Source organism: Pimephales promelas, chromosome 7, assembly GCF_988280905.1.
Source record: "Pimephales promelas chromosome 7, fPimPro1.hap1.1, whole genome shotgun sequence".
Taxonomy (NCBI): Eukaryota; Metazoa; Chordata; class Actinopteri; order Cypriniformes; family Leuciscidae; genus Pimephales; species Pimephales promelas.
Window position 1 is genome coordinate 18,854,713 of NC_142775.1, and position 11,801 is coordinate 18,866,513.

At 38.1% G+C, this 11,801-nt stretch overlaps 1 protein-coding gene across 1 annotated transcript; it reads left to right on the top strand.

Annotated features, from left to right (window-relative positions):
* The first annotated feature begins 4,743 nt into the window (after positions 1–4,743).
* On the top strand, positions 4,744–8,394 carry LOC120466734 (uncharacterized). Its single transcript, XM_039655320.2, has one exon. It carries the CDS (start codon positions 4,990–4,992, stop codon positions 7,618–7,620), a length of 2,631 nt encoding a protein of 876 aa, XP_039511254.2. The 5' UTR covers positions 4,744–4,989; the 3' UTR covers positions 7,621–8,394.
* Positions 8,395–11,801: the final 3,407 nt, after the last annotated feature.

The window sequence follows — 11,801 nt, forward strand, 5'->3', positions numbered from 1 at the left end:
TCAAATGGGTTCCTTTACAAAGACGTGTGAATCATTTGAATCATTACACTTTTGTTCTCAAACACATTTGCAGTTTCATAATGAACATAATTGGATGGAGCTGGATTAATGCACTCCAACATTTACACAGACAATCCAATGAGATGCAATCGCCCCCTTTTAATTAAATTATATTAAACATGATCAAAGCTTCTTCTCATGCTTTGTAATTGAGCCAATTTATGTATACATGTTAATTAATAACACTTGTACTTCGATATTTAAAGTGGCCATTGTTCACTTGAGACTAGCTGTATCTGATGAGCTTGTTGACTTGAATTCACCATTATTTCATGTTGAAGTTAATCAATCTAGTACATGATTACTTATGTTATTAAGTGTAACTTTGCCTCCTGAGGTGATATGTGCATAAAGCAAGGTTATTTCAACAACTAGAAACAATTAGATCTTCCATTTTACAGTCTCTGTGCTGTATCAGAAGTCTTGATTAGTTAAATGCTCTTCATACATGTAGGCCTACAGTGTGAAGAGAACACTTTGATATCCAGCCAAAGGTCCTCAAACTCCCACAGGATTACCATTTTGTTGATTAGAGTGACTCATGGAGCTGGCTATCCAGAAGCTGAAATTTCTCTGCTCATGTCAAATCAGTCACGGAAAATAATTTTTCCATGAGCGAAGACCAGTGTTTCATTGTTTATTAAATAAATGCATGATTAATTAAAGTATATATATATATATATGTGTGTGTGTGTGTGTGTGTGTGTGTGTGTGTGTGTGTGTGTGTGTGTGTGGCCTAAAAAAATTGGTATGGTCTATACGTTTGAATTGAAAAATATAAGTACGAGAACATATAAGGTGCAGAAGAAGTGTAGGACTACAGATGGCTCCATGAAGTCGCTGAAATTTGTTTAATTGCACGCTGTGATAAATAAATACCTTTAAATTTGTAAAATAGTTTTAATTTTCCTCTTGATTCATTCTTTGCAAAAGGTGTTTTGGGTCTGATTACTGGTAGTTAATTGAATTCGTTTTGTACCGTTTCCTAGCAACAGTGGGACAACTAGCAAGAGGAAAAAACCTGCGTGAGAGAAAGGAGGAGGGCAGTGGCAGAGCAGGTGAAAGACACACAGGTAAGACTTACAAACCGAATACATTTTTTTTACAATTGAAGACAAAATATTTGTTTGATTAGTAATAAACAGTCAAACAGTCAAGTTCTTTTTTGATTAGTTTTGGGTTAAACATTTTTTTTTTCTTTTCCTTTAATGGATTGTCTTTAATACAGTGAAATTAAATGTTTCGCAATGCTTTTAAAGTGCAGTTAAAGACTATTGTGAATTGCTTGTTACATTTATGTGGTTATAAATAAGTTGGGAATCATTCATATTGTTATCTGGCACTGCCAGTTTGCAGTTTTACTGGACAGCAGCAGTTTGATTGCTTTTGCCTAAAGATAGATTTAGTTTGATAATGGTTATTTGTGTTCTAAAAATGATTGTTTTTGCTGTTGTTCACTGTCATTCTTGTGCAAAGCCAATACGCAGAGTTCAACTGCAGCAGCCCCTCATAGATAATGTAAGAAGTAATTTGAGAGGAAAAGACACAGGAGAACACATAATGCACCATATCAAATGACTTTGCATGTACTGTTACAATAATGCAAATGACTGTTAAAATTTGTAATGAATTGGTGTAATCTCCAGTTTTCTAGATTAACATAGAAAAGACATAAGTTCACATTGACTCTGGCAACCTATAGGACAACAACTTCTTACAAAAAAATCGCTTGAATATCATCAGTGCTTATAAAGTTTTAGCTTTTATTTGTCACACTTTTTTTTTTTTTTTTTTTTTTTTCATTTATCTTTTATCTAGAAAACTTCACCCAGAGTTTGAATTGGTGATTTGGCAAATAGAGTGCAATAAACATTCCCATATGTATTTTTTTTCTTTTTCTACTTGGCATTTCTTGCTGACATCTATCTTGTCCCTCCTCTCTTTTTAGCACTGTCTCTCGAACAGAACCAGTCAGGAAACGTACCATTAAAATAGCATTATACAAAGAAGGTTGCATGTCTGAATGTGAATATATACTGAAATACCTGATTGGTTAAAAGCACATAGGCCTATAATAACAAGATCTTGATTATATATATATATATATATATATATATATATATATATATACACAAGATAGCGTATGTGCATTTAATATAAGCATTTGCTTTTACTTTAGTTGATGAACTAAAGTAACTGATAAACTTTTACTTCACAGCATGAATATTCATGTCCTCTGATAATAACCTAATTTTCTTTACTTTCAATATATCCCACACTACATGCACACTTTGGACTCAACTGCTTCAAACCTCATCATGAATAAAGTATTAGAGCGTTGTGCCTGATGTCACACTGGCTTGAAGGGAAGTGCTGGAGTGAATGCCGAAAAAGAAGACTGCAGAGTAAGAATACAAGTGAGCAATGGAGAGCAAGTTTTGTGATGACATATATATATATTTTTTTCATTTTAGTCTGTCTTTTGCCTCCCACATATATGCTGTCCTCTTTTGTTCAACTGTCTGTCTCCCTGAATTTGAAATGCTAATGATCTCAGTGCTAGAAATATTCTGACTCTCATTCTTCTGTCTCTGTCTGCCACACTTTCTCTACGTGTTTTCCTGTAGTCTCTCTTGCCAATCATTGCTTCCCTCAATTCCTCAATTCTGTCAGAATTTCTCAGGAAAGAAATATTTTCTTTGCAACTCTTAAATAGGCAAAATAATAGAAATAATAATAAAAGATAAAGAAATAATCAGCTTAATCAACTAAATGTTCCATATATAACTGCTCCGTCGATTATATAAAAACAATCAGAGGAAACAAGCAAAATGTGCATCCTTTGTTCTCTGGTCTTGTTTCACTCTCAAATGTGTTCAGCAACTGGTCCTCAAGACAGCAAACCATATCAGATTCCCAGAGTAAGCTTTTTACTTTCAGACAGTATACAATAGCCTGAAACAATGGTCTGTGTGTTGTGTTTTTGCCTCCAATAAACATCTTAGACATAACATAAAATTATATTTCATCTAATGCATTTTGTTTGTTTGCTTCTTTGTGTAGCTTGTTAATTTTTTTTACATGTTCTCAGGATACAATCCAGAACTATTATGTTGATGTAACAGCATTAACAATCATAAGATTAATTGCATAATATTGTAATAATTGAGTGAATAGGGACAACTGCTGATGGAACGTCATTCTGTTGCGCATGCGCATAATGCGACGTTCTTTTACAGCAACCATCGTTTACAACCACCATCTACTACATGAGAACAGCTGATTTGCTGTTGTTGTTAATACATGACAGAATAGCATAGATTAGATTAGATAAGTAAATGTCATATTTATATAGTTATGTGCCATTTTTTTGTATAATTTATTGTAACGCAAATTAAGGAACAGATGACATGCACACGGACACCGACACAGGCATACCGGCTACCACGAAACGACACGACGAAAAACGTGAAGTTGACTTGGTTACATGAGAGAGAGCAGTTACACAAACAATGGAAACATGAGGGCTGTTCATTGGCTACATAAAGATTAATGACTAACAAGAAACACATGTGAACAATCAAGATGATCATCCAATTAGAATATTTAATACCAAAAGCAACCATTTTTCTTGTTTTTTTAAGTGTCAATTTTTGTTTACGTATTTTGTGAAATTATTAATTTATCCATTATGCCGTCCTTTTCATTGTTGGAAAGGGAGTTACCAGTTTACTTTTGGTCACCATTGCAGTTCCATCAGCAGCTGTTGCTTAAAATCCCTATTAGTTATATTACAGCAACTAATACAACAATTAATATTGTTGCATTTAACTACAGTATACATTACATTACATCACATCTATATTCTTTAATCTATGTTTTTTTTTTTGTTTTTTTTTTTTTACTTTTTTACTGTAATCTTTGTTTTTATCAAGGGGGTAATCCATCGACCGGAAGTTGAAGCCTCGCGGGAGCTGACATCTTGTAGCAGAACTTCACTTGCGTTAGCATTCCCATTGACTCCCATTCATTTTGGCGTCACTTTGACAGCGAATAACTTTACATCTGAGGCGTTTGAAGACCCCATTTGTCCTTAGTTTTTTTCTAAAGAAATATGACAATGTATAAAAGGCTCCATTACTTTGTAGCTTATGTTATAACCCCGTAGAAGCAGTTTTAGTGAAAGTAGGCTAACGATTGCGTCATACCCACGTGACTCTCTGTCACACAGTAGAGAGATTACCGTATGGACAGGAGGAGAAGCTCGCACGCAATCGGGAAAACGTGGAGGCAAAATTACAAAATAATTAATCAAAATATCTAGCAAAAGTGTCTCCTGCTCCTCGCTCATGGACAGCTCCTATTCACACTCTTCGCCTCTGCAAGTTTCAGAAGGGAATGATTCAGATTTCTCATGCCACAGCACTAGAAGACAGACGGGTTGCTCTCGTCACAACTACGTAGTCAAGCTCTGTTTGAGTCTGCGCGTCAGGGACGGAAGTGCTAAAAAATCCCCAAAAACGGGCTTCAATCGTCTCAATGGAGTTCCAATGAGATCGCTCTGTCCATTTCTTTTACTGTCTATGGTTTTTATGCCTGTTGTTGCCATGACTGTGGTTGCCATAGGTTGCAGCAGAGCAACTTCTTTCAACTCCTGAAATTTGATGAATTTCATAACCTCAGTTTGTTTTGTGCTTGAATGTTATATTAAGTTATTATACAAAGACAATTGTTCAAAAATTATGTGAGTACCATGATAATCTTTTTTTAATGATAAATACCTTCATATTAAATACAATTTAGTGAAATGAAGCTCATTTTTCTAATGGCCTCAATATTAACCCCTCCCTTTCTGTACATTTCTTAACAGGTCCAAAATAGGCCTTGACACAAGCCTCTGCAAATAGCCTCTACAAATTCTCTGCAAAGATGTCTGCTGGCTCTCCAGTGAGCAACAAGACTTCCCGTAGTACATCTCCACAGCCAGATATAGAAGGTAATGAGGACTCAAAGCCCACTGCAGGATCTTCGTTTTCCTTACCATGTTGGGCTACCCAGGCTCTATGTGATTTGGCAAGATGTGAAGCAGACCTCAGGCGTCTGCGGGAGCAACAAGTGACTGAAGCGCAGACAGTAGTTCGGGGTGTGGAGCGTGCACTGCTTGGAGCACAAAGGGAGGAGCACCGTCTACTGGAAAGGGTAGAACAGGATCACAGGGATCTACAGCGCAGACTTGAACAGGTGCAGAGGGAGAATGGAGCAGCCATAAGGGTTGGACAAAGATTAGTAGACCAGCGATTATATAAAGTCATTAAACTTCGAGAGCTAATAAGAAAAAGTTGTGGTGGCGATGGTAGTAAAAATCGAGAGGGGGATCCGAAGCGGGACCAGCTTCTTAAGGGCGTTACAGAACTGGTCCAGCCTTGGGAAGTCTCACTTACACTCAAACGTGTATTTTTTAAACCAAGTGCCCAACCAAACGCTGTAACCTTTGGTGAGATCAGTGTGCAAGATCACAATGTTCATATTCCTATTGGAGGCTGTGGGCAGTTGGGGCAAATGTGTTCCATCCATGCCACTGAAATACACAGTGGGGCTCATGTCGGTAGAGAAGGTCAGAGTTCGCCTGATGGAACAATTCCTGGGCTTAATCAAAGGCACTCATCAAGTAGTGGCAACTTGAGGGTTGTCCGGAAGCTCCGTTTGTCAGCCCGAAGTGATGATGAATCAGGAGAAGAGGTAAAACGCAAGTTCCCACAACTGCGTCACTGGTCCCCTAAACAAGTTCCATGTGAACGTGACTCATCACAGGAGGATGAGTGTGAATCGCCTACATCTGAATGCAAAGGAGATGAGCTCTTCTTGGCTGTACCATCCCTCAGTCATGGTGAGTTAGACGGTGAGGATTTTGCTTGTATACAAAATGAACCAATCACACAGTTTGGTTCACAGAGAGCAAAAAGGCAAACAGAACTCTCTCCATCTCCAGAGCCAGGTCACCAAGAACAAGGTGGCTGGTTCTTGAATCAATGTGACCATAAAAATCATGCCAGAAGGACCGGATCTTCAAGAGAAACATCAAGGTATGGCACAAACTCATCACCACAAAGCCCCAGAGAGAGAATCTCTAGTCAAGGCAGCAGCAGCCACTTCTCTCATGGCAGGTCTTGCTCCCAATTAAGTGCATCCTCAGATGACCACCCACAAAACCGTGCACCATCCCCTGCAGACAGTGTAGATTCTGGGTACACTTTCATTGTCAGCTCCCCAAGGGATTTCTCCAACTGCCTGCGTCCTACTGCTCGCCTCTCCAGATCAGCTGCTGACCTTTCCTACTGTAACAGACCCCTCAGTGAAACCAGAACACCGCAATCAAGCATATGGACTGGTTCCAAGAGTCATATGTCCTCAAGTTCCACCTTCCAAAAACAAAGTGAGGTGTCAAGGACTAAATCCTGTCCCAGTCATGGTAACTTCTCTCAAAAGAGCACCCAAGCACATGCTGCTTTCTCCAGTAGAGTGCCTCGTTCGCTTTCTATGTCTGTTATCGATAACCCGTCTCAGAAAAGGCTGAACCACCTTGCAGCAGGACGGCAGAATTCTCTAAATGAGAACAGAATGCGGGGAGAGAGAAGTGAGCCTGCCCTCATAGTGTTAGAGGAGGATGAGGAATCATTGGCACCAGAGGAGGTGCGTCTTGTCCGGCAGTTTGGTAAACAGGGCTCAGGACGTGCTGATCTCACGCTGCCCAGTGGTGTCCATGCAACACCACAAGGTCAACTGTTCATTGTGGATTGTGGGAATGCTCGTGTCCAGGTAACTGATGCCCATGGCAACATCCTACAACAAGTGACTTCGCCAAGTAACGACTTGGGAGGCTCCTCACGACGCTGCCGTAATTTCTTTGATGTGGCCGTTAATGCAAAGGGTCTGATTGCTCTGAGCTGTGCAGCTGAGAGGGCTCTCCTGATCCTTAGTCGGCATGGGCGTCTCCTCCAAACATTTGGAGGAGGACCCTACATTGCAGGAGTGCCTCGAGATGAGTTGGAAGCACCAAGGGGAGTGACAGTCACCCAAAGAGATGAATTCCTAGTTGCAGATATACGAAAGGGTACTCTTACTGCACTGAAACTTGAGCCTAAAACTGGTTCCAGATTGGAACGCACTGTGGTGACCGGTTTCCACAGGCCTTATCTGGTTGCAGCATGCCTGCACTCTGGTCTGGTCGCAGTGTCTGAGCGAGGCAGTGAAACGGGGCTGGAGCCTTGTGTGAAGATATTAGGACCAGGATGGGACACCCTACGAATCCTGGGTGTGTGTCCCAGCTTAGGGCCTGTACTCTCCTGTCCCTGGGGCCTCTGCATTGATAAGGATGGGGCTGTGTTGGTGGCAGACTGGGGAGAAAAACATAGAGTGATTCTTTATCCTTCTGAAGGGGCAGGGCGAGTGATTGTGTCTGATGGACTGAGCAGCCCTCGGGGACTGGCACTTTTACCACATGATCTCCTGGTTGTGTCAGATAGCGTGCACCACTGCATTAAAATGTATCAGTACAAATGAGGTTACCAATAAGCTCATGATTCAAAAGAAAGATGTCACTGTATGAGATGAGTATTTGGCAACATATATTTGCTGCTAGTGCAACATCATAATCCATGGTATATAGCAGGGCTTGAGAACCTACAATAAGCAATAACAGTAGATGAAAAATGTCGAAATCCCTAATATCTACACACAAATTAACCACGCACTGTGCAGCATGACCCATTTGATAATTAAGTATTCATATTCACTTGTGATCAGTTTTTGACCAGAATAATATTTTGTGGTATATTTTTAGGGGTGAAGGTGGTGTGTGTGTGTGACTTTTGTGTGGCATTTTATTTACGAAAACTCATAGAATACAGTTGACTGACCATGGCATGTCAATGTAGATTTTCATAGAGTGTCTTGACATTAGTTTTGAATCCCTGGTTGCTTCTATTGCTTATAGATTGTAATTTCTTTCACAATACATGATTTTTTGACAATACTATGCTATTGAAACCAAAGAACCTTACCAGAAGGAGGCAGTAATGATACATGCACGTTAATGCATTTTATAATGCTTTGGAAAGGATCTTTCATGAATGAAGAATGGCATTAAAAAATGGCTTAAAGTAAATCAAACCATTCACAACATAATGAATGATGAACATATAATGAACAAGGCTTATGATCAAATGTATACATTTTGTTTCTTTGCTTTCTAAAATATGTACATTTAAATACAGTATGTGTAAATGTCTTTTACTGTTCTTAAGATATAACATTAAAAAAGCTTTTCTGTTTGACCATTTCTGTTCATCATTAATCGGCTCACACCTGGAATAGCAACAGGAATTTAACTGGTGAATGTGAAATATTCTTGATAAGACTGAAATCTTAAAAAGTGAACCCAGCGCCACTGTAATGTTTTAGTTATTATCCCCCCTCCACCAATGACCTGCATGTGTGATATTTTCCAAGTTGCTATTTTCTTACCATATGACATGTGTGCTATTTACCAAGTCTACTGAAGGCATATGACAACATGACCAAAACATTCTCATCGCAAGACGTCATCTAACTGATGCTTTTGACCATACAGTACGTTAACATCCGACATTTTAGGGTAGGCCTACCCTTTAACGTCTGTTAGATGACGCGGGTAGGTTTACTGTAGGTCTGGGGTAGGGTTAGGGTTAGAGAGAATCATCTAACTGACGTTAAAGGGTGCCCTAAACCGTCGGATGTTAATGGTCAAAAGCGTCAGTTAGATAACGTCTTGGGATGAGAACGGGCTGATATGACAGTATGAATATAGGCTAAACGTATTCTTTTGGCTTGTTCACAAAGACCAGGATGGCTATACTAAATGACTAAATGAATCAAAATGACATCTGTTTACTTTTAAGGTAAACTTGCTGGGACAGTGGTGGCGCAGTGGATGATACACAAACCTTTGGTGTGAGAGACCTGGGTTCGAAACCACTGTGAGACACCAATGTGTCCCTGAACAAGACACTTAACCCCTAGTTGCTCCAGAGGCGTGCAACCTCTGACATATATAGCAATTTTAAGTCGCTTTGGATAAAAAGCATCAGCTAAATGAATGAATAAATGTAAAATGTTAAATAAAAAAATAAAAATAAAATAAATGTAAAATGTAAATGTAAGGTCTACATAAGAGTTTATCTCCTCATTTCATACAGAATTTTTTAAAGAAATATGTTTCATGCTTTGTGATATCCTTCCTGTGGTTATTCAATAGAAATATGTTTTCCTCTCCCTTGTTTACGCTCTAAGAGGATGTGGTGTCTCCTTGTCAGGAAGCGGAACCTCGTCTTTAAATTTGTGTGAGACTGAATCTGGAACTAATTCAACTAAGGTTCTCATCACAAGTCCACACATCCCTTTTCCCTTAATGTGCAGTGAATGACCTTTAACAGTGGTTTAAGACACACTTTTATCGCATATAATCTGCTTAATTTTATCAGTGTGGGAATTGAGCTTGTAAGAATACATGGGTAGATGAACTTCCCAGATAGCAGAACCTGTTCCACTAGCTCCATTCTAGAATTGTTATAGGAAATTACATATTTTTTTTAAAGGGATAGTTCACTTTGAAATTATTTTTTGATATGTTTCAGCTTACCTCAAGGGCATCCAAGATATAGGTGTCTTTGTTTCCACAACATTTTCAATTTTGACATTTTTTGGTCAAACCGTTGTTGTCTGTCAGTCATATAATGCAGATTATACAGGAGATTTCGGAAGTTTTACCTTTCACTAAACATATTTAGATATATCGAAAACGTCTTCCATTGCGATTTCCCGTATATCTGTTTAGTGAAAGGTAAAACTTCCGAAATCTCCGTGTAAACAATGCGTGACGTAGAGAAGAGAAGAGATCACTTCCGGCGTAATTTTGGAGACGGTTCAGTTGAACATCTGATTCAGATCAGTTGGACGGCTGTTAACAAGAGGTAAAAACTATATAAATAGAAATACTGTTCGTTTTCTCACACAAACCGCTCGTTTCGTGTCTTAGGCCATGTGTACTCACATTTACGAGTCATTAAATCTTGTTTAATTTGCTCTTTTAGGAGATCCCATAGACCTGCAGTATATTATTGACAGACAACAAGGGTTTGACCAATAAATGTCAAAATTGAAAATGCTGTGGAAACAAAGACACCTACATCTTGGATGCGCTTGAGGTAAGCTAAAATGTATCAAAAATTAATTTCAAAGTGAACTATCTCTTTAACAATAAATATTTTAATTGTAAATTTTCCATTTTTTAATTCTATTATTATTTATTTTAAGATTTTTAATCATTTTAATAAATATATTATAGTGTGCTTTATTAAGACTTACTGTAAAAATGTTTTACACCGCCATCTTGTCTGAGAGATCCCATTTAATGGTTGCAATGAATAAAGCATCTAGTAAATAATGTTATTTATAAAGGAATGTTAGATGGCCCTTAAAACGCCTCAAATAAAAATGTGTCCTGCAGTGTCTACAGGAGAAAAAAAATCCCACCTATAAAAGAACTGAGTGCAAGTTGTCCTTCATTATAGAGGAATGCCTGAGTTTGCAGTTTGTCTAGCATCCCCAAACCACATCAGCCGGGTAAAGACTAGGTCTTGGAATTAAAAAAAGAAAAAACAAAAGAAAGAACACATAAAACTAACTTTTAAAATGGAAATGACATGGTTTAAAATGTCTCAGTAGTCTGAGATATTAAAATGTTTCAAAGAGAATTTTAAATGGATGATAATGGCATAGTGAACCTTTTGATATCACGTTTATGAGTCCTAGCTTGTTGTAACAGTAACAGTTTTACCACAAGTCTCAGTATGCAGCTGCATATTTGAGATCCTCATGCAACCTATAATAATGTGCTTATAGATAATTATTAATATGGATCTTTTCTCTAGTTGACACACTTGAGAGGAAGAGTTTGTCACGGTGGTTTGTGTTGCGCATGTCTTAATGAAATTTACCTTTGGTCTATCCATATAATAATAATAATAATAATAATATTAAACCTTTCATTGCAGTGTGATTTTGCATCAGTTTTACAATAACAGTAAAAATCCTGTGGCTATTGTGTGTACATTACAGTATAAGCAGCGTCCATATTTGTGGCTGTATGACCAACAGGCAAAATGTCAAAAGAGTAGCAGTATTTTGCTTGTTGCACACAGAGTTATTTGCTTTGAGGGGGTTTATGGAAGTAGCAAGTAAACTTTAGAGAGGCAATAAAAAATACCCCTCACACGGAGAGACGTGTCTCTGTGTGTGTGCGTGTGAGAGAGAGAGAGAGACAGACAGACAGAGGGAGAGAGAAGAAACAAGAGTTAACCATTACTAACAATGAACAAATAAGGAAAAGCTCACTGAAGAATTTGTGCATTTTCACATTTAAGCCATAGACGAAATATAGGCTACACACCAAATCAAAAAGACTGAAATCTTTTTTTCTTCTGTTAATCACGAATGTCCGTGTCCTTGTCCACATTAATGTTTCTGTAAAATGTACTAAAACTTAAAAGTTATAAACTAAAAATAATTCCTTCCACAATTTTCAAAGCTCATTCATTCGTGTTTACATTTATGTACACTACAGTCCAATATACAGAAAACAACCTCTTTAAATATTTCTGTTCCCTGTAAGAAAGAAAATCATACTTTCCAAAGGCATAAAGGTG